Raw genomic sequence first — 21,789 nt, forward strand, 5'->3', positions numbered from 1 at the left:
AGGGGCCATCTACTTAGCTATAAATTAATTTAATAGAAATTTATTTTTAATTAAGTAGGCATAGAGGGTAAAATGGCAGTCAGTGGAGTAGTGTTGCCTCCCAATAGATTAATCAAATCTCTGCCCTCCTACCATATCAAATCATGAATGGTGGTGGACAATTGAATAACAACAGGTTGTCTACAAATATCCCCATCCTCAATGATGGGAGAGCACATCACATACGTGCGGAATACAATGCTGAAGGGTCTCCACCCTTCAGGTAGTCTGCCTGTATTCCTGATGAAGGGCTTTAGCCCAAAACGTCAATTTTACTGCTCCTCGGTTGCTGCCTGAATTGCTGTGCTCTTCCAGCACCACTCGAATCCAGAATTTGTTATATACATCCATGAAGCTTTCTTGAAACAATATATAATAATCAAGGAGGGAAGGGACCAAATTGGACCTGGCATTGGGGAGTAAGCCCAGCCAAGTGATTGAAGTTTCAGAGGGGGAACATTTTTGGAATTGTGATCATAATTCTGTAAGTTTTAAGTTATTTATGGATGGAGATAAGAAAAGCGTTTGAGTGAAAGTTTTAAATGGGGGAAAGGCTAACTATAGCAACATTAGGCAGGAACTGGGAAATGTAGATTGGAGGGGCTGTTTGAGGGCAAATCACATCTGTGATGTGAGAATCTTTTAAAGGTCAGTTGATTCGAGTACAGGATCGGAATGTTCCTGTGAACATTAAAGATAAGGATGGCAAAATTCAGGAATTTTGGATAACAAGAAAATTCATGAGCTTACTTAACAAGAAAAAGGAGGCATATGTTAGGCTGGGGAAACTGAAGACAGATCCTTTGAAGAATAAGAAGAAAGCTGGAAAGAACTTAAAGTAGGATTTAAGGACAGCTAAAAGGGGCCATAAATGTCTTTGGCAAACAGGATTAAAGAAAATCTCAAAACACTTTATATGTATATAAGGAGGAAGATGGTAACTAGAGAAAGGATAGGTGCACTCAAGGACAAAGGAGGGTGGAATTGGAAGAAGTGAGTGAGCTCTTTAATGAATACTTTTCATCAGTATTCACCAAGGAGAAGGACTGTGAGTCTAGAGAGAGATATGTTGATATTGGAGGAGGTGTTGGTGTTTTGAAAAGCATTAAAGTGGATAAGCCATCAGGACATGAGATCTATCCCAGACTACTGAGGCAAGGGAGGAAATTGCTGGTGCCTTGAGTGAAATCTTTATATCCTCTTTAGTCACAGGAGACGCCCTAGAGGGTTGGAGAATACCCAATGTTCTTCCTTTGTTTAAGAAGGGGAACAGGAATAATCTAGGAAATTACAGGCCAGTGAGCCTTACATCAATGGGAGGGAAATTATTGGAGAAGATTCTTAGGGACAGGATTTACTAAGGTTTGAAAACTATGGACTTATTAGCAGTGGGCAACATGGTTTTGTGTGGAAGAGTCATGTCTCACAAAGGTTTTTGAGTAAGTGACACAGATGATTGATGAGAGCAAGGCAATAGGTGTTGTCTACATGGACTTTAGCAAAGTCTTTGACAAGGTGCCTCATGGCAGGCTGATATAGAAGGTGGAGTCACATGGGATCCACAGTGAGTTAATAACTGGATACAGAACTGGCTTGATCGCAGAATTAAAAATCACACAACACCAGGTTATAGTCCAACAGGTTTATTTGGAAATACAAGCTTTTGGAGCGCTGCTCCTTCATCAGGATCATAGGACACAGAATTTATAGTAAAAATATAATTTACTAAAAAATTATAGTACAAAGATTGATTGGTACAAAGAATCTGGGAGCTGTGGATAGTGAGAAGGATTGCCGGAGGTTAAAGCAAGATATAGATAGGCTGGAGATTTCGGTGGAAAAATGGCAGATGCAATTTAATCCAGACAAATGCAAGGTTCTGCATTTTGATAGGTCTACTACGGGACAGAAGTATACAGTAAATGGCCAAACCTTCGAAGCATCAATGTATGGAGAGGACCTGGTGTACAGGTCCACAGTTCCCTGAAAGTGATAACACAAGTGGTCAAGAAGTCATTTGGCATGCTTGCTTTCATCAGTCAGAGCATAGAGTATAAAAGTTGGCAAATCATGTGCACCTGTATAGAACTTTGGGTTGGTCACATTTAGGATTTGGTATACAGTTCTAGTTGCGACACGACCAAAATGATGTTGCAGCTTTGGAAAGAGCACAGAAATGGTTTACCAGGATGTTGCCTGGCTTGGAGGGTATCAGCTATGAGGAGAGATTGGTTAAACTTGATTAGTATTCGCTTGAACATTGGAGGTTGAGGGATAACTTAATAGAATTTTACAAAATTGTTAGAAGCATGAATAGAAAGAATACTTTGAGTCTTTTTTTCCAGGGTAGAAATGCCAATTACTAGGGGATATAGATTTAAAGTAAAAAGGGAAAAGTTTAGAGGAGATGTGAGAGTTAGGTGTTTTACACAGAGGATGATAAGTGCCTGGAATGCACCGCCAGAGGAGGTGGTAGGCATCTTGACAGATACAGGAATAGGTAGGAAATAGAGGGATACAGACCACCTGGAGGCAAAAGGTTTTTTGTTTCAAAAGCATCATGTGTTGGCACAGGTTTGGTGGGCTGAAGGTGTTCCTGTGCTGTACTATTCTTTGTTCTTTGTACTACAGTTAATAAAACTTTAAAGAAAAATGTTTCAGTTGACTTATATAGATCGCTCAAAAACATATTATTCTTGTATTAAAGCAAAGTTTGACCTTAGCAGCTACACAAAATATTGAAAAATATAAAAAGAAATAAAACTGATGAGTAGCCTGCTGGATTGTGCGGAATTCTTTATTCTCTTGGCATTGAACATAGGGGAAAATAACAAAATCTTTCAATTATCTGACAAGAAAAATGATACTGAGTATAACATTTTAAAACCTATGTTGTTGTGCATGAATTTTAGATGCTTTGTGGTTAAACCTTGTGAGTGAATGAAATGTTAGCCTTCTGTGCATAAACCTTATGGTTTTGCTGCAGAGTCTACAAACTTTAAAGTACTTTCAATAGTTTGAGACTCTCTCTTTCCTCAACCTTCTCTCTTCTGTCCCCATCCCATCTCACTCCTCTCCTCTCTCATTCCCTCCATTCACCCTCCTCTCTTATTCCCCCCTCCTCTCTCATGTCCCCCCCCTCTCATTTTCCCTCCCTGCTCTTTCCCCCTTTGTTTCAGCTCTCTAGTCCCCTCATTCTTTCTCCCCCTTTTTCCCTTTCCACTCTTGCACCCTTCTCTTTGTTACGTCTGCCCACCCTCTCCCCTCTTTCCAATGCCCTCCCCTTGCCTCACTGTTCCCTGCTCTTCCATCTCCCTCACCTGTCCTCTCCTTCCTTCCTTCTCATCCTCTCCTCCACTCTCTTCCCCTACCACTCTCCACTCCCCCTCCTATTTGTCTTCCTCTTTCTCATCCCACTCCTCTCTCTTTCCCTCCCCTCTCTCTCTTTTCTTTTCCCCTACTCTTCCTGTTTTTCCAATCCCTGTTTTACCCCTTCCCTCAGCCCCCTCTTCATCCCTGTCCCCTCCTCTCTTTCTCCTCCTGCTACTCCTCCCCTCTCCACTCCACCCTCTCTCTTGCCCTCTCTTCCCACTTTCTTCCCTTTCTCTTCCACCTTCTTTCTTTTACTTCCCTTCTCTTTTCGTGCCCCTCCTCTCTGTTCCCTGTATTCTCTCCTTTTTCTTACCCTTGGTTTCTCTTTTTTTGCTTCCCACTAATCTTCCTGTCTTTTGCCTTCTCTCTTCCTCTCACCCATTCCCTCCTCTTTACTGTCTCTTCTCTCTTCACTCCCTCCCCTTTACTTCCCCTCTTTCCCCCTCCTCGCATTTCACCCTTTTCTCTTCCCCTCCTCTCTTACTCCCCCTCTTCACTGTTTCTTAGCCCCCAGGTTCCCCTCCTCTTCCCCCTTTTCCTCTCTCCCTCCCCTCCCTCTCTTTCCCCCCTCCCCTCCCTCCCTCTCTTTCCCCCCTCCCCTCTTCGCTTTCCTCCTCCTCTTGTACATTGTATTCCCTTCCTCTCTCAGTTCCCCCTCCTCTCTGTTTCTTCTTTCTCTCTTGCCCCCTCCTCTTTCTTCCCCTCACCCGTTTCCTCATCCATTTTAATTAATTGCTTCTGCTTTGATGTTTGTTGCTTTGTAGCACAGGTCTAACATTAAGTTTTAATTGTACAGTTACTGCTCTGCTGTACTGGAAAGACCTATTTGTTTTGCCTATTGTTTGGAATCAGTGAGTGGAGAATAGGAGGAGAATTTAACAGAATTGATTGCATTGGACTTGACCTTTCTTGATGCTCTTCATGTGATGTGAAAATCAGGAGTTGTGTTTTTTTTTCTTCCAGCTGTTGCTGATCTAAGAGGAGGAAATGTTTTACAGGGGAGGCGGTGGGGTCAGGTCACTCAGGAAGCCATGTTTATGGTCTAATGTTATTCTGCGATTGTCAGTGGTCTTTTATGTTTCTCAAATAAGCTTTAGCCTATAATAAGGAAAACAAAAAAATTGTATTGAAATATTTTATAATATTTCTGCTATATTCTGCAGTCATTTCTAAAATAGTAGTGTGGAAAAAATACAGTTCTTGAATAGTTGTAAAATGTTTACTTCAGAACAAGAAACTAGCAAAGCAAGCAACATGAAGACTAAAAAAATTAAGGAAGCTGTAGCTAGTTTTAGTCCAATTTATGGTTCTAAATTTAATATTAAAATAGCACAATCTGGTTAGCTGAACTTTAGTCACCAGCATGACATATTTTGACATTAGCTTTCCTTAGCAATTTAGTTTTCCCAATATCTCAACCATTGGAAACAGATGTCTCCCTATTCCAGTTTATGTAGAACTACTTTTAAATACAAAGGTATGTCTTTTGATGTTGTGCGTAATCATAAATTGCTTGTTGTACAAATGATCTTTCTATTGCATATGCACATTCTGAATGTTTGATAATGCCAAAAACATTCAAATATTAATGGAAAGATATTTTTATCATGCCATATGTATGCTATCTGTATGTATTTTTTTCAAGTTATCGGAAGTAGAACATCTTTCTTGGAATGAATTGTCATTTTTGTGGTCATTTCCATTTTACCCACAAAGGGAAGAGTGATCAGAATGTGTTCCTGAAATGGTCTCGCTGTAGCAGAAGCATTCTTCTTCGATTGTTCAGCTGCAAAGGTCAAAGGGTGCTTTGAAATAAAATAGTGCAGTTGGGCATTGATACTCAATTTTAAATTGCTCTGGCTGGTATTTCTCAAATTCAGGAATTCTTTAATGTGACTGCTTTCACTAGTATTTGAAATATTACAGACCACTTTTTAAAAAAAGCTTTTATTTTGTTAGGTGAAGTCTTTTTTTTGAACAAATGGCTCACAGGCTTCAGGATAAGGAAGTGAATTGCAGAGCCTGAAGCGAAAAATTCAGTCGACCTATTTGCACTACAAAACATCTTAGATTATCTCACATTGGTAAAGATTTGTGGAACAGCTTTTGGATTTCAGAAATAAGTTTGGAAATTCAGTGCACAGAATGGCAAATAGTTGAAGCTACAAAAGTGGAGTATGAAAAGCAATTATGTGGATATCCAAATCAACACAAATTGCAATTCTGTTTGGAATAAGAAAGTGACCAGATTGTCAAAAGCAATGTGGGCCCATTGAAAAGCTAATAACTGTGATATGAATGAAATTAAGAGAATGGTAGCTATGCTTCATCATTACTTTGCATTTGTATTTGCAGTAGAGAAAGATATCAGCCTACCAGACATTCCAAGGAAGTTTATGGAATTAGGGTCAGGAATTCAACAAAACTAACATAAGCAAGATAAAAGTAGATAACAATATAAGGAGAGTCTCACACCTCTTCCCTGCACTGTGCACAATGTCGTCTTGGCAATTAGAAGGGATGAAGTAATTAAAGAAAATAATTAAACAGATACTTGCATTCTCCTTCTGGTCTGGAGTCTGGAATAGAAGATGGGCATTACTCCATAACCATCAAGAGTTCGAGCAATGTTATTTTGAGCAGCAATTATTCAAATTTCAGGGGTTTGTCAAATCTTTATTTTACTTTATCATTCACTACTCTTTTTGTAAATTTTAGACTAAATTTACATTGATTTTTTGTTTTTTTTCTGTTTAGGTATGTGCAAAGTCTTACTGACATTCTGGAATTTTTGGATAAAAGCCCTGATAATTACAGAGTTTTGTCAGAGTAAGTTGCATTATGTCTTTAGTATTTTTTTTCCAAATTCCAATCTGATTCAAGAAATTCATGGATCTTTCCAATAAAATTTAAGAATGAACAGCAGAAAATATTGAAATAGCTGGAGCATATGAGTCAGCAAACTGTGCCAAATATTGTTGTAGTGAGGCAGCATGCAGTTCCACTGCAAAGGTACTTTTTTATTTGACCAAAATATATTCTCCATCTTCTTTAATATCATATCAAATAAAAATGTTAAAGGATGAAATATTCAATGTTCTCTAATCACTGCTTCTGTCTATCGGTCCATCCTTCTGCCTGCTGGCCCCACCTTCCAACCTCTCCTCATTCTTAAGTGCCCTGTCTTTCTCCTTGTTGCATTACCTTCACCTGCTGCCATTTCTGCCTGGGTTCAATCATTCCACTGATCTACAAGCAGCTTAACTGTTTTAATGTTAGTGTTGTGAATCCCCATGTGTAACTCATTGAGAGCCCAACTGGTGTTATGCACTATTCCAATTAACTTAGTACTGAGACATTTTGTGCCTCCCATTTTAGTTATCCTCAACATCAGCTAAGTGGGGCTACACTAAGTTATGTAAGTTACCACAGATGAATGATTTGTTAGTTATGTGTTTTAGCTTTTCAGATGCGCTGATCAACATTCGAAATCGGCACAATGACGTTGTCCCTACTATGGCCCAGGGAGTCATAGAATATAAAGAAACATTTGGGGTGGATCCCATAATTAATCAAAATGTGCAATACTTTTTAGACCGATTCTATTTGAGCCGAATCTCTATTCGTATGCTCATCAACCAGCACAGTAAGTATGAGTAAAAAGCCTTGAAGTGAACACTGACTGCTTGCTGTAATGCTACTTTAACTAGAAATATGCTATCTATTGCCACGTCAAACCAAAAAGGTGGTACAAAATATGGCAGATGCTGGGTATACAAAATAAAGCATAAAAGCTGACCATCATTAATCTCTGTAGAAAGAGAAAAAGAATAAAGAAAACAGAGGCAAGATAGAAAATCTGAAAAAGAATGCAGTCTTCCTGTTGGAGGATGACTAAGCCAACCAGCCATCCTTAGGCTTCAAGATGGTGTGGCAGCATACACTTCTATATGTATGTTATAGACTGCAGCTATGATTAGTGATTGTAAAGGATCCAATTTTTTTCCATCACATGGCAAACCAGGAATCTGTCCTGCTTTTGTAGTCTGTCATTGACATATGTTGGAAGGATGAACAGTTGATTTGGCCACATTATGAATTCATCCTCCTTTGATCATCAAGTATTGGAGTAGAACTTGAAGCCTGAGCTTCTGGCTTGAGGGAGATATACTATCCACTATGTCACAAGATTTCCTCATTATTTTTACTTTTCTTAATTTAATAGTATCACTTTTTAGGTTTCAGTAAACTTTTGGTATTTTATCCTGTCCTTCTGCTGTGAGAATGGGCATCAAGTACACCCTTAACATCCTTGTTAAGATTGATGAGAGGGGCGAGCTGATAATCAAACCCCACTATTCCAAAAGTCATTATATTAGTGTCAGATTTTTAATCCAATTGCCAAAATAGCCAAATGATTTCCTTTTATTACTACTATCCATAATAAATGAGACTTTCACTTTGTTTCCTTAATAACATTCAAAACAACTCCTGTATTATAAACCAAACTTTTTCTTTTAGCTAGTGGAAAAACATGTTATCAACTAAGTATATTCAAAGTATCAAATTATTAATATCCCATCTGGGATTTTTGGTTCATGGCAGCATGATGGTTAGCACTGGTTACCTTTCACAGTACAAGGGACCAAGGTTCAGTTCAAATCTTGGGTGACTGTGGAGCTTGCATGTTCTCCTCATGTCTTTGTGGGTATGCACCAGGTATTCTGGTGTTCTACCATAGTCTGAAGATTTGCAGGTTAAGTGGATTGGTCCTGCTAAATTGCCCTGTAGAATGCAGGTTAGGTAGATTAGCCATTGTTAACAGAGGATTATGAGGATAGGGTAGGGACTGGGTCTGTGTGTGATGCTCTTCAGAAAGTTGGTGCAAACTCAATGGGCTGAATAGCCTCTTTTTCATACTATGGGATTCTATAATTCTACAAATAACAATCAAGATAATACATCTCTATAGAGAAGATATGGCCTTTTAAAAAAAAGCAAAGGGAAGATTCCTCCTTGTGTGACCAAGAGTATGCATTTAAAGGAATAAAATGTGAAGATTTGCCATGGTTCCTGAGTTTCCTGTTGACAAAATCAAAATGCTTGACTGCCTTAGAGTGAAGGAAGATCTTCAGATTAGACCTTAGTTCAGATGTAAAATCAGTTATACATAAGTATTTGCATAGAAATAAAAGTTTAATTTTGAGGGTTTATGAGGTAGTCAGAGATACTGATACTTCGGGAACTTTCTCAGGATCCCAAAAATAATTTGTAACAAGAGGACTGAACTGTCATAAGTTTTCTTCTTACATTTTCAGAAGAGAGAGAGTTTTCCTATTCCTTTTCCTCCTACAGACATAACTAGGTATCTTGGAAAATCAGAAACCAGCTCCAGAAAAATGTTATGAGTCAGCTTTCAAACACAAGCCCCATCTCTCCCAAACTAAACTTGTCCTTCAATTAAAACACAATCTGTGATCTCTCTTAAAAGGTTTTGCTTACTTCTATTTCAAAGTTACATGACTTCTCAGTAAATAGCAGATGAGTCACTGTTCACCTTACTGTTGAAAAATTGCCAGAAATCGCATGTCTCTACAGAACCTTGGTAAATCCTGTCATTAATGCAAAAGTATGAATGGTAAAGTCCTAGGGAGTGTTGCTGAGCAAAAAGACCTTGGACTACAGGTTTATAGCTCCTTGAAAGTGGAGTCACAGGTAGATAGGATAGTGAAGAAGGCGTTTGGTATGCTTTCTTTTATTGGTCACAGCACTGAGTATAGAAGTTGGGAGGTCATGTTGCAGCTGTACAGGACATTGGTTAGGCCACTTTTGGAATATTGCATGCAATTCTGGTCTCCTTCCTATCAGAAAGATGTTGTGAAACTTGAAAGGATTCAGAAACGATTTACAAGGATGTTGCCAGAATTGGAGGAATTCAGCTATAGGGAGAGGTTGAATAGGCTGGGGCTGTTTTCCCTGGTGCGTCGGACGATGAGGGTTGACCTTCTAGAGGTTTATAAAATCATGAAGGGCATGGATAGGATAAATAGACAAGGTCTTTTCCCTGGGGTCGGGGAGTCCAGAACTAGAGGGTACAGGTTTAGGGTGAGAGGGGAAAGTTATAAAAGAGACCTAAGGGGCAACTTTTTCACACAGAGGGTGGAACGTGTATGGAATGAGCTGCCAGAGGAAGTGGTGAAGGCTGGTACAATTGCAACATTTAAAAGGCATTTGGATGGGTCTATGAATAGGAAGGGTTTGGAGGGATATGAGCCAGGTGCTGGCAAGTGAGACTAGATTGGCTTGGGACATCTGGTTGGCATGGACGAGTTGGACCGAAGGGTCTGTTTCCATGCTGTACATCTCTATGACTCTATTCATACTACATTTCCTCATAGTACTTAAGAACCCATATTTATTTCCAACCTTCTTTATATTCTATGTATAAATTATAGTCTAATTTGCTTCACTGCTTGGTGAGCATCCTGGAGGGAAATTTGTGGGCAGTGGTGTTCCCATGTATCTGCTGTGTTTGTCCTACATGGAAGTGGTGGTGAGTTTGGAAGGTGCTGTCTAAGGAGCTTTGGTGAATTTCTATAGTGCATCTTGTAGTTAGTACAGACTGCAGCAACTAAGTGTCGATAAAGGAGGGAATGAATATTTGTGTATGTGGTGTCAATTAAATGAGAACTTTGACCAGGATGGTGTCAAGTTTCTTAAATGTTGCGCGAACCGCACTCACCCATGCAAGTAGGTGTATTCCATTACACTCCTGACTTGTGCCTTGCGGGTTGTGAACAGGATTGGGGGAGTCAGGAGTCCACATCTCTGATCTGCTCTTGTAGCCACTGTTTATTTGGCTCGTCCAGTTCAGTATCTGGTCAATGGTAATCTTGATGTTGCTAATAGGGTTTTAGTGATTGTATTACCATTGAATGCCAAGGGATGATGTTTACATTTTCTCTTGTTGGTGATGGTCATTGCCTGTCATATGTGTAACACAAATGTTACATGACACTTTTCAGCCCAAACCTGGATATTGTCTAGGTCTTACTGCATTTGGATATGAACTACTTCAGTTCTAAGGAGTTTCAAATAGTGTTGAATATTGTACAATCATTAGCGAACATCTCCACCGCTGATCTTTTGAAGGGGAGGACATGTCATCGATAAAACAGTTGAAAATGGCTGGTCGCAGGACATTATCATGAAGAACTCCTGCAGTGATGTCCTGGAACTGAGTGACTGACCTCCAACAACGCAGCCATCTTCCTTCTGTCAGGTATGACTCCAGGCAGTGGAGATTTTTCCCCTGATTCCCATTGACTCCAGTTTTGCGAGGGCTCCTTGATGCCACACTCAGGCAGATGCAGTCTTGATGTCAAGGACTGTGCCTGTCATCTCATCTCTGGAATTTAGCTGTTTTGTCCACGTTTGAACCAAGGCTGTAATGACGTCAGGAGCTGAGTGGCCCTGCCAGAACCAAAGCTGGGCATCAATGACCAATTAATTGCGAAGCACGGTCTGCTTGGTAACACTGTTGATGACACTATTACATCACTTCACTCATGATTAGGAGTAAACTCATAGGTTGGTTTTGTGTATGGGATATACTTGTTTAACTTTGCACATTGTAGATACTGGTAGTGTAGCTGTCTAGGAGTATCAAAGTTAGCATTGTGGCATGTTCTGGAGTACATATCAGTACTATTACTAGAATATTCGAGGAGAAAGTGAGGGCTGCAGATGCTAGAGATCAGAGCTGAAAATGTGTTACTGGAAAAGCGCAGCAGGTCAGGCAGCATCCAAGGAGCAGGAGAATCGACGTTTCGGGCATAAGCCCTTCTTCAGGAATGAGGAAAGTGTGTCCAGCAGGCTAAGATAAAAGGTAGGGAGGATGGACTTGGGGGAGGGGCATTGGAAATGCGATAGGTGGAGGGAGGTCAAGGTGACCCTGCCCCCTGTAAAAACGCCATCCCATATTCCCAATTCCTTCGTCTCCGCCGCATCTGCTCCCAGGAGGACCAGTTCCAAAACTGTACAACCCAGATGGCCTCCTTCTTCAAGGACCGCAATTTCCCGCCAGACGTAGTCGACGATGCCCTCCACCGCATCTCTTCCACTTCCCGCTCCTCCGTCCTTGAGCCCCGCCCCTCCAACCGCCACCAGGACAGAACCCCACTGGTCCTCACCTACCACCCTACCAACCTCCATGTACAACGTATCATCCGCCGTCATTTCCGCCACCTCCAAACGGACCCCACCACCAGGGATATATTTCCCTCCCCTCCCCTATCAGCGTTCCGAGAAGACGACTCCCTCATCAGGTCCACACCCCCCACCAACCCAACCTCCACTCCCGGCACCTTCCCCTGCAACCACAAGAAATGCAAAACTTGCGCCCACACCTCCCCCCTTCCCTCCAAGGCCCCAAGGGACACTTCCATATCCGTCACAAATTCACCTGCACCTCCACACACATCATCTATTGCATCCGCTGCACCCGATGTGGCCTCCTCTATATTGGGGAGACAGGCCGCCTACTTGCGGAACATTTCAGAGAACACCTCTGGGACACCCGGACCAACCAACCCAACCACCCCGTAGCCCAACACTTTAACTCCCCTTCCCACTCCACCAAGGACATGCAGGTCCTTGGACTCCTCCATTGCCAGACCATGGCAACACGACGGTTGGAGGAAGAGCGCCTCATCTTCTGCCTGGGAACCCTCCAACCACAAGGGATGAACTCAGATTTCTCCAGTTTCCTCATTTCCCCTCCCCCCACCTTGTCTCAGTCAAATCCCTCGAACTCAGCACCGCCTTCCTAACCTGCAATCTTCTTCCTGACCTCTCCGCCCCCACCCCACTCTGGCCTATCACCCTCACCTTGACCTCCCTCCACCTATCGCATTTCCAACACCCCTTCCCCAAGTCCCTCCTCCCTACCTTTTATCTTAGCTTGCTGGACACACTTTCCTCATTCCTGAAGAAGGGCTTATGCCCGAAACGTCGATTCTCCTGCTCCTTGGATGCTGCCTGACCTGCTGCGCTTTTCCAGCAACACATTTTCAGCTATTACTAGAATATTGTCAGCCTGTGCAATATCTACTGCCCCCAGCTATTTCTTGATAGCACGTATAATGAATCAGGTTAGCTGAGGACTGGCATCAGTGAAGCTGGAGACTTCTCGTGAAGAGCTTATGCTCGAAATGTCGACTCTCCTGCTCCTTGGATGCTGCCTGACTGGCTATGACTTTGTAGCTCCATGATCTTCAACCTCTGAAAGAGGCCAAGATGGATCGTCCACTCAGGAATTCTGGATGATGATAGTTGCAAATGTTTTAGCTTTATCTATTAATGTGATATAACAATGTCTGCTGTAAGGGTGGTGAGTGTTAATCCATTCACACTTCTTTTTATTGTTATATTTCCTACTTGTCTGCCTTTATTTTTTTTTTGCATTTCTGAATGCTTTCATTGTATTCCTTTGTTGCTTTTTAATCAGATCTTGAATTATCGTTAAAACTAATTTGGAAATTATTTATTCATCTATACTTTTTATATTTACTTTTTACTCATTTTTGTGTTTTTATATTTCTGGTATAGAAAGCTTGAGCCCAATGTAAAAGACTATGCCTTCTTAATTTTCTTTATTTTTGATTGTGAACTAAAATGGGAAAAGGACAGCAGAGTGAATTGCTGCACTTTTAAAAGCAAGCCACTAGAACTTATTGTGAAAAGAAGATCTAGAGTGGATCAGAAACAAAAACAGAAATTGCTGGAATAACTCAATAGGGTCTGGCAGCATCTGGAGAGAAAGCAGAGTTAAGGTTTTGGGATCTGTCCATGTGCCCCATATCAACAGCATTGCACACATTGAATCTTACCATTACGCCTTTGATAAACTCCAACATTTTAGTTAAGCATAATTACTCCTTTAGAAATCCATACTGATTGTTTCTAACTAACATGCATTTCTCTGCGTAATTGCTAGGCTTATCCTTTTAAGCTTTCTAAACAAGACTAATGTTTGTAATTTTTCAGTTTTATTGCAATCCCCCTGAGCAGAGGGAAGACTGAAAGATTGTAGCCAGTGCCACAGTAATTTACACTCACTGTCTCTCTCTCTCTTCCTCCAAAGTCCTTGTACACATTTCATCCGTTCCCAGTGTCTTGTCAAATTTAAGTACCAACAATCTATCCAACATTTATGCTCTATGAATTTTGAATCCTTCCAGTGAATCAGTTCCCTCTTGTGTTACTATGATAGCATTTCTTTCTTTGGTAAAGACAGATGCAAATTATTAATTTAACAGTTCAGCTTCCCCCCTGCCTCGAAGTGTAAATCCCCTTTTTGTTGTCTGTTCAACCCTTCTGCTCATTTTACCACTGAGAGATATTGTGTTCACTTTACCAACTCACTCACATTCACACTAAACTCTAGTTTCCAGCATCTGCAGTCCTCACTTTTGCTCAAATTCATACTATGTTTACTATACCACATTTCCATTCATTCATTCATAACTCTTCACAAACTCATTCACTGGCAAACTATGTTTACTATACCGCATTTCCATTCATTCATCCATTAAACCGCACTTTTGTAGTACATTTTACTATTACAAGACAAACTAAATTAAAACATCCCTTCCAACCCATCACTGTTTCTTTTCACCTTTCAATTCTTAGTGGCCCCATGCTCCAAGCAGTGTTTAAACCTGTCTCTGTATCAAAGGCTGCCCCTGAATAAGTATTAATTGTGTATTCTACTCAGAACAATGCCATCCCCATCTTCATTTCTTCATAACTCACTCAAAACTATGGAAAGATTATGACATTAATCAGCCCTTACTAGCCCTTGAGGTCTCTTGGGACCTCAATGGGTTGCAGACATCAAACAATTTCCTCCACTAGTATGCATCTTTTAAATACATATTAAATGGGCTGCTATCCCCTTTAAAAACTTATTGTCAAAGCAGCATTTCCATGAAACTGCAAGAATGAATGTCAAAACCGGCATTGAAATGAAATTTCATGACCCAGCTGCGTGAGATCAGTTTAATATCGTCTATACTTTTATTAGTATATGTATAATTTCTCACTTATTTAGATCATATAAGTTTATTATTTTTACTAACATTGTTAACTTTAAAGACAAAAGGACTAACACCTCTTAATTATGTAAGCTCAAACCGGACCGACATTCTAATCCCATCAGGAGTAACAAGTATGTAAACAATCTCCTGCTTCCCCAGGACTGATGTCATACAAACTTTTGTGTACAATAGATATAACTATGTAACACTGTAGTGCTAACATTTTGATATATGTAAGAGGCTACTGTAAGAACTGTACTTCGGATTCCATTGCCTCCTCAAACTGTGCTATTGTGGATGTTCAATAAGAGGCTATTTTCACATTCACCAATTTTGGTCATTATTGAAGACAATCCCACACCACCCTCTTATTATTTATATGGCCATTTAAAAAGAAACTTTGGGATAGCTCTTTACGTTGGCTCAGTATTTTCTCAGCTGAAAATGTGTTGCGGGAAAAGCGCAACAGGTCAGGCAGCATCCAAAGAGCAGGAAAATCGACGTTTCGGGCATGAGCTCTTCTTCAGGAATTTCTTCAGTATTTTCTCATAATTCTTCTTTGAACCTTTGATCTTCTGTTCTCAATTTTATTTCTATCTGATACTTGTCATAAGTACAGTACACATTTATTTTCTTTATCTTAATTTCTATCTCCTTTGTCATCCAGGGAGCTCTGTATTTATTTGTTCAACTTTCCTCATTTGAGGAAATATATCTTGACTGTATCCAAACTATTTCCTCTTTGAATGTAGTCCCTTGTTAAGTTACTATTTTTCCTGCCAACTTCTTCTTCCAGTCATTCCTGACCAGCTCTTTTCTTGCCACATTGAAGTCCACTTTCTGTTAATAGATTTTTCTCCCTAGGATTTTGCATGGCATTTTCCACCACAATCCTCCCCTAAAGATGCAATGATCACTGTCTCCTAAAAGTTACCCAACTGCCACTTGATCTTATGGCCCATCTCATTTCCAATAACCAGGTCCAATAGGACATTTTTTCTTGTTGGACTAAAAACATACCACTGTGGGAAGCTCTCCTGCATGCAATCCAGAAACTCACTACCTCACTACCCCATAGATTACAAGTATCCCAGTCTATGTATGGGTCCTACTTCTTGGATGCTGCCTGACATGCTGCGCTTTTCCAGCAACACATTTTCAGCTCTGATCTCCAGCATCTGCAGTCCTCACTTTCTCCTATGTATAGGTAATTAAAGTCTCCCATTATAACTGCAGTATAATGTTGACATCTCTCTGTAATTTCCCCACAGTGTGTGATTCTACCTCCATTCACTTTGGTGGCCTATAGACTACATGTAGCAATATAATTATATCCTTAAACCCTCTGAGATATCTTCTTTCTCCAGTGCTGCAATGCTCTACTTAACCAATACTGCTACCAATCCCCCTTTTCTATATTTTCTGAAAACCATGCACCCAGGAGCATTTAACAGCCAGTGTTGTCTTTCTTTGCGCCAAGTGTCTATTACTGCCACAACATCATAGTGCCACATGGCAATCTGCCTGTAACTCCCCAGTCTTATTTACTATACTCCATGCATTAATTTACATGAACAGTAATCCAATTTAGGCTTCATTTTTATCTTCTTTACTCTTACTTCACCTACTAATTTGCCATTGCAACTGGCACAACCATAAACAATGCTCAGTATTTTGTGAACCTTGATCTCTTCTACTATTCTCTCTTGGTTCCCACATCCCTGACAAGTGACTTTAATTGGACAGATAAACCATCACGTCACCAGGCTGCATGCATTCATCTAGCACAGATTGCTGATTGGTTTGTGGATCACTTGTGGATGTTATCAGCTTGCTGACAGTTCTCTGATTGCTGAGCAGGTAAACAATAGGGTGCGTATAATCGAAGGAGAGAAGCCTCCAGAGTGTGGAAAGAGTAAGTGCTGTCTGTCAGTCTCTTGCAGATGTTGTTTGTAGCTCAAATACTTTGCAATTAGTGTACTGCTTGCTTTGTGTCCCTATAAGCAAGCGAAAGAATCCAGAAACAGCTGAACGTTTTGGGGAGCAAAAGGAGCATTTCATTGACTGCTGTGGTCTAGTATGACTGAACTGTGTTTCCTTAGCTTTGTTTTCCTCCACCCATAATACTATTTTTTTTTAATTTGTCTGTCTGTATATATATCTAGAGGTTTGAAAGTGTTTAGAGTTTCAACCATTTGAGTTATATGTTGATAATTCATAATTCACTTGTCTTTAATATTGCTGTAATTGTATTAAATAGTAATTCTTGTTAAGTACAGAAATCTGATCAGTGTTTTGCTAATCTGAGTCTATTAGTCAGGTAAGTTGGGGACTTTAGAATACTTTGATTAAATCTTTAACTTTTGTGATGAACCTGAGAATAACGAGGCTTGAGTATCAGCACACTTTCCCAAAACAGTTGTAACATCTCAAAGCTTAATCTTGTGTCTAAGTTACATGGTGCTGCACTCATGTTTCAAGTAGTATTAGTTGAAAGTTAGTATCTTGCCTTAGAAATAGAAGATGCTAATATTAATATGAGTTGTCTGAATACTAGTTTGGGAGTAAACATTGTCACTAACTTGAATAATGCATCAGACAATTTAGAGCATGGACATTACCTTGGCAAAATTTAAATCTGAATAAAGGCAGTGTTTACGTAAAGTTTCTTTGGAGTGATAATCTCTTAGTATGTGATGTAATGAAGCCATCTGATAGATTTTTTTTTTTTTGTTTCACTTTGTTATCATATCAGCCCTTGTTTTTGATGGACGAAGTAATCCAGCCCATCCCAAACATATCGGAGGCATAGACCCTAACTGTGATGTGATAGAAGTGGTGAAAGGTAGGCAATGCATTGCGTGAAATCCAGTATCAGAAATATTCTAAGAATAAACCATTTGCACTGCATCATTATAAGATATATAAATTTACACACTGACATACTTTTTATTGAAGGAATTGTAATGATACTGCAAATGTGCTAGTATTTTAAAGCATTATTACATGTCCACAACAAATCCGCTAGAAGGAGATCTCAATGAAGTTTATATCCTGTCATATCCTTCAAGAATTTTGCATGTGGATGGGGTGTTTCCCTGGCTGGTGAGTCTAGGATCAGGTAACATAATCTCAGCATAACGGATATCCATTTCAGACTGCATTGAGAAGAAATGTCTTCACTTGAAGGATGGTGAATCTGTGGAATGGTGTACCCCAGAAGTGAGTACAAACTGAAACATTGAGCATGTTCAAGACAGAAACTGATAGGTGCCTGGATATTGATGAATCAAGATATCATACAAAAGTGGCATTGAGGTGGGTGATCATCCATGATCTGATTGAATGCTGAAATGGTCCAGATGGCTTGACTAACCTACTTCTGTTCTTATGTTTCGACCTTTATTCAGTGGATGATCACTGACATTTTGAGAATACCAAATCCATCTTATCTGATTAAAGCAAGTGCGTGACTCTGTGGAGAAATCAAGAGTCATACAGACAGTCATGGAGTTATACAGGCACAGTGTCATCCTATCTACATTAATTCCACTTTTCAGCATTTGTATCACTGCTTTGAATGTTATCAACCTTACTTTAGGTGCTCATCCAGACACTTTTTAAGAGTTCTGGGGTTTCCTGCCTCTACTACCCTTCCATTTAAAACATGCCAGATTCCCATCACCTTCTGGGTGAAAAGATATTTCCTCAAACTCCCTTTAAACTTCCTGTCCTTCACCTTCAATTTATCTCCCCTCATTACTGACCCTTCAAGAGAAACAGCTGCTTTCACATTTTCCATGCCCCTCATAATCTTATGTGCTCAATCAGTTCCACTACACCTCAACTCTTATATAGAGCAGCCTTCTCTGCTCTATAGAAACCAACCCAAGCCTATCCAGCCTCTCTTCTAAACCAGGCAATATCTTCGTGAATCTCCTCTATACTCCATAATTAAATTTGTTTTTCACAAAATATATAAATTACTACGAGGGGATGAAATTAAATAGGATAAGAAAACAGGATTGTTGTAAAACAGGCTAATGATTCATCACTGTCCACTTCTGATATCCAATTCTTCCGGTAAGATGGCAGCAGAGAGGACTCTCCAGCTGGAGCTTGTTTGCTCGACCATTCTTTTTCTTTTATTTCTCCCTCTTTTCCTCCATCCTCTCCCTTCTCTTTGGCTTCGGGTGCCCTGCCATGGACTCTGATTCCTGGCCACGGAGTGGGGTCGGCAGCCCAAAGTAAGGACACCAGCGACCAGCGGCTCAGTGCAGAGTGTGGCGACTGTCAGCGGTCAGACCACATAGCGGTCCCCTGCGCTAGTCTGCTAAGGAGAGCTTTTAGAGAGAGTCTGTGATATCTGTCTTTTTAACTTGCCTCTTGGTTTTCTGACCTGTGGTTATACTATGTTCATAGCTGTAATGTAACTGTTTTTTTTACTTCATTTCTCTGTTATGTAACTAAGGATTGTACCTAGTTACTCTGTACCTAAGATGGCACTGTGTGTTGGTGACATTGTTAACACTGTAATTAATCTTGTAACTGAAGAAGCAGTACCTACATATCTTTGTACCTCAGATGGTGCTGTAAATGGTGACTTATAAACTTTTAACTCATTTGAGTACATGGCAATAAAGCCAATTCAATTCAATTTAATTTAATTCAATTCAATTTAATACCTCAAGCTGAATTTCCTAACATTTGGTTAAGTGGGCAAGGGTTTCTCCCTGTAAGCTCTAGCAGGTTTTCTTGTACATTTAACATTGATTGCCTTGTTATCTATGCAGCACGCCCCCAAGGTGCTGGTCTTGTGCTCTCTTGTACTCAGCATCAGTGGAAGTGCACTCCCCTGCTGGGACCTTCTGGGTTTCCTGCTACCAGTTTAAATGTCCCTCGCATCTTTAATATGTGAAGAATTTTCCCACCAATGGCCAATGGAGACAAGTTGGCACCCTGCTTTCCTAAAAAGACCTGGTGGTCTTGTTGGATGGACTGTTGGATGGGAGAACTATCTTCTTTCCTCACGTCCGCCAAAGAAGACCATGGCATCAGACCATGCCAGATTGATCCCAAGTTTTTAACGGGGGCAATGTACTGTCCACATTTCCGAGGAATAGTGAATGATCTTCTGCAAGGATAAGCGTCACCGTCTTCTTTCTTCCACCTTATGCTCTCTCTAATACTGCCACTGCACACAAATTCCATCAACATTCATGGTCTACAATTTCTAATGTTGCATTCAGCATCTTTCCTCAGGCATTCTCATCCATCCCATTCCCTCTAGTCTTTTAATTCTTCCTGTCCTGTGCACTTCCTACTCACTTACGAGGGACACCTAGATTGCCACCCCATTCAATTGCTGACCATGTCTCATTCCAGGTGTAATCGGCTCACAGTAGGGCAGAGAGGGTAAACATTGGTGGTTGGATACCCACCATTCATCTGTTCATCCACTATGATGAGAGAATACTTGCTTTAGTGGACGGGGACTGTGACCAGTATTTGGTGGAAGAGGACTGCAATCAAATATTGAGATCTCTGTGTTCTGGCAACCAAGTAAGATTTATCTTCAAGCTGCTGTTGTGCTGCTGTTCCCTAACCACCATAGAATCATGGAATCTCTACATTGTGGAAGCAGGGCATTGAGCACATTGAGACCACACTGACTGTCCAACCCAGTCTTCTACACTATCCCTGAACCCTGCATTACCCATGACTAATCTACTTAGCCTCCACATCCCTGGAAACTATGAGCAATTTAGCGTGGCCAATCCATCTAACCTACATATCTTTGGATCTGTGGAAGGAATCCGGAGCACACGAAGGAAACCCACATCGACACAGGGAGAATGCGTAAACTGCACAGACTGTCACCTGAGAATGGAATCAAACCCAAGTCCCTGGAACAGTGAGGCAGCGGTGCTACTCACTGAGCCACTGTGCTGCCCCATCAAAAGTATTTTTAATCAAGTTTCTACCCTTCTGGAGCAATTAACTCCCTCTCGTCTCATGCAGGCATGAGCAGCATCCACACAGCCTCTACCCTGAAGAGATCGGTCCCTCTGGACATCAACTCCTCCATTTCTAAGGAAGAAGCTACAGAAGTCTCAGAGGAAGCTTTAGCAAGGATGTCATTTGCACTGTTAATCAGCTCAAGTATTGACACCATGTTGGGTATATTAGCTAAACAAAAGTTGCAGGACACTCTCTGGTGAGCTCATCAATACCAGGTTGCCACAGTTGTCTAAAGAAGAAATACCCCAGAACCTACGCAGAGAACTGCCTGAGACCAGTTTCCTGCTCATCCCTAGGTGGAAGGTGATCTCATTGTTTTGGACATTAACAGCTTCATTAAAATGCACAAGCTAACATAGGCAGGTTTGTCATTGACATTCAGCAAACTGCATTGAAGGTTGGAGGAATCCATCAATGGTGTTTATACTGTATTGGCTATTTCTCTGAACAGGTTAGTGATTGCCTTGAAGAACCATGTCCTGCGTACTTACTGTCTGCCAGATACGTGCACGGACCTGCACCCTATTGTTCTGGACACTGGTGCTCAGCAAGGAGACAGGATGGTACCAGTAGGCAACCAGGCAAAAAAGGAGCACATACGGTCCTCCCAGAAATCACCTCCACACCCAGAAGGGCTGTCTAGCCACAGTACCCTCGAAGTCATCCTCCCAAAACTCCAAAGGCATCAGATATCACTATAGAGCAGGCCCCCTCCATCCCAGCTGTGGACTTTGGGAGTAACATCAAGGACTGTGCTTCCATTCTCTCCTCTTGTGCAATGAGTGATGTCCCTCAGGATAAACTGCCACCAGTCATCTCTCTAATGAGAGAGCAGCTCTGGAGCAGTACGACTATGGTGATTTTACCTTTGAAATGAACAGACTGTCAGGTCTGACTGTGGCCCAATCCCTTACCAACTAGTAATGACAGACCTAACTGATGAGTGATTAGACCTTTGACTGATCTCTTTGCAGCCCCTCTGACTGGTTATATTGGACCTGCAGGGCTGGCTGTGGTCCATTCCCTGGAATGATATAGAATCCCTGACCCTGAATGCCCTGAGTGACCAAATGACCATGTCCAAAACCTGGATAGATTTTGGATGATGTCTTTGACTTACTATGTGGGACCTACTGTCTGACAGCGAACCCCTTGATTTAACTAAGGATTACTCCCTTTAGACGTTTGGGAGAGTGACCATTTGATTAAAGCACATTCAATGTGTTTAAGTAAAAGAAAGTAAAGTCACCATAGTCCC

General features: G+C 40.9%; 2 protein-coding genes across 3 annotated transcripts in view; one reads left to right on the forward strand and one right to left on the reverse strand.

Moving 5' to 3' along the window:
- pdk4 (pyruvate dehydrogenase kinase, isozyme 4) overlaps window positions 1-21,789 on the forward strand; it is a 77,746-nt gene that overhangs the window by 19,738 nt on the left and 36,219 nt on the right. For both annotated transcript variants that reach the window (XM_087987136.1, XM_087987135.1), the window contains exons 3-5: window positions 6,169-6,240; window positions 6,873-7,057; window positions 17,266-17,355. In XM_087987136.1, the coding sequence (XP_087843262.1) occupies window positions 6,169-6,240; window positions 6,873-7,057; window positions 17,266-17,355 (347 nt within the window). The remainder of the gene's footprint in view (window positions 1-6,168; window positions 6,241-6,872; window positions 7,058-17,265; window positions 17,356-21,789) is intronic.
- Window positions 1-21,789, reverse strand: part of asb4 (ankyrin repeat and SOCS box containing 4) — a 139,909-nt gene that overhangs the window by 7,012 nt on the left and 111,108 nt on the right. The window lies entirely within an intron of this gene.

Source organism: Chiloscyllium plagiosum, unplaced genomic scaffold, assembly GCF_037043375.1.
Source record: "Chiloscyllium plagiosum isolate Xiang-an unplaced genomic scaffold, Cpla_swu_hap1 HiC_scaffold_5, whole genome shotgun sequence".
NCBI classification, from domain to species: domain Eukaryota; kingdom Metazoa; phylum Chordata; class Chondrichthyes; order Orectolobiformes; family Hemiscylliidae; genus Chiloscyllium; species Chiloscyllium plagiosum.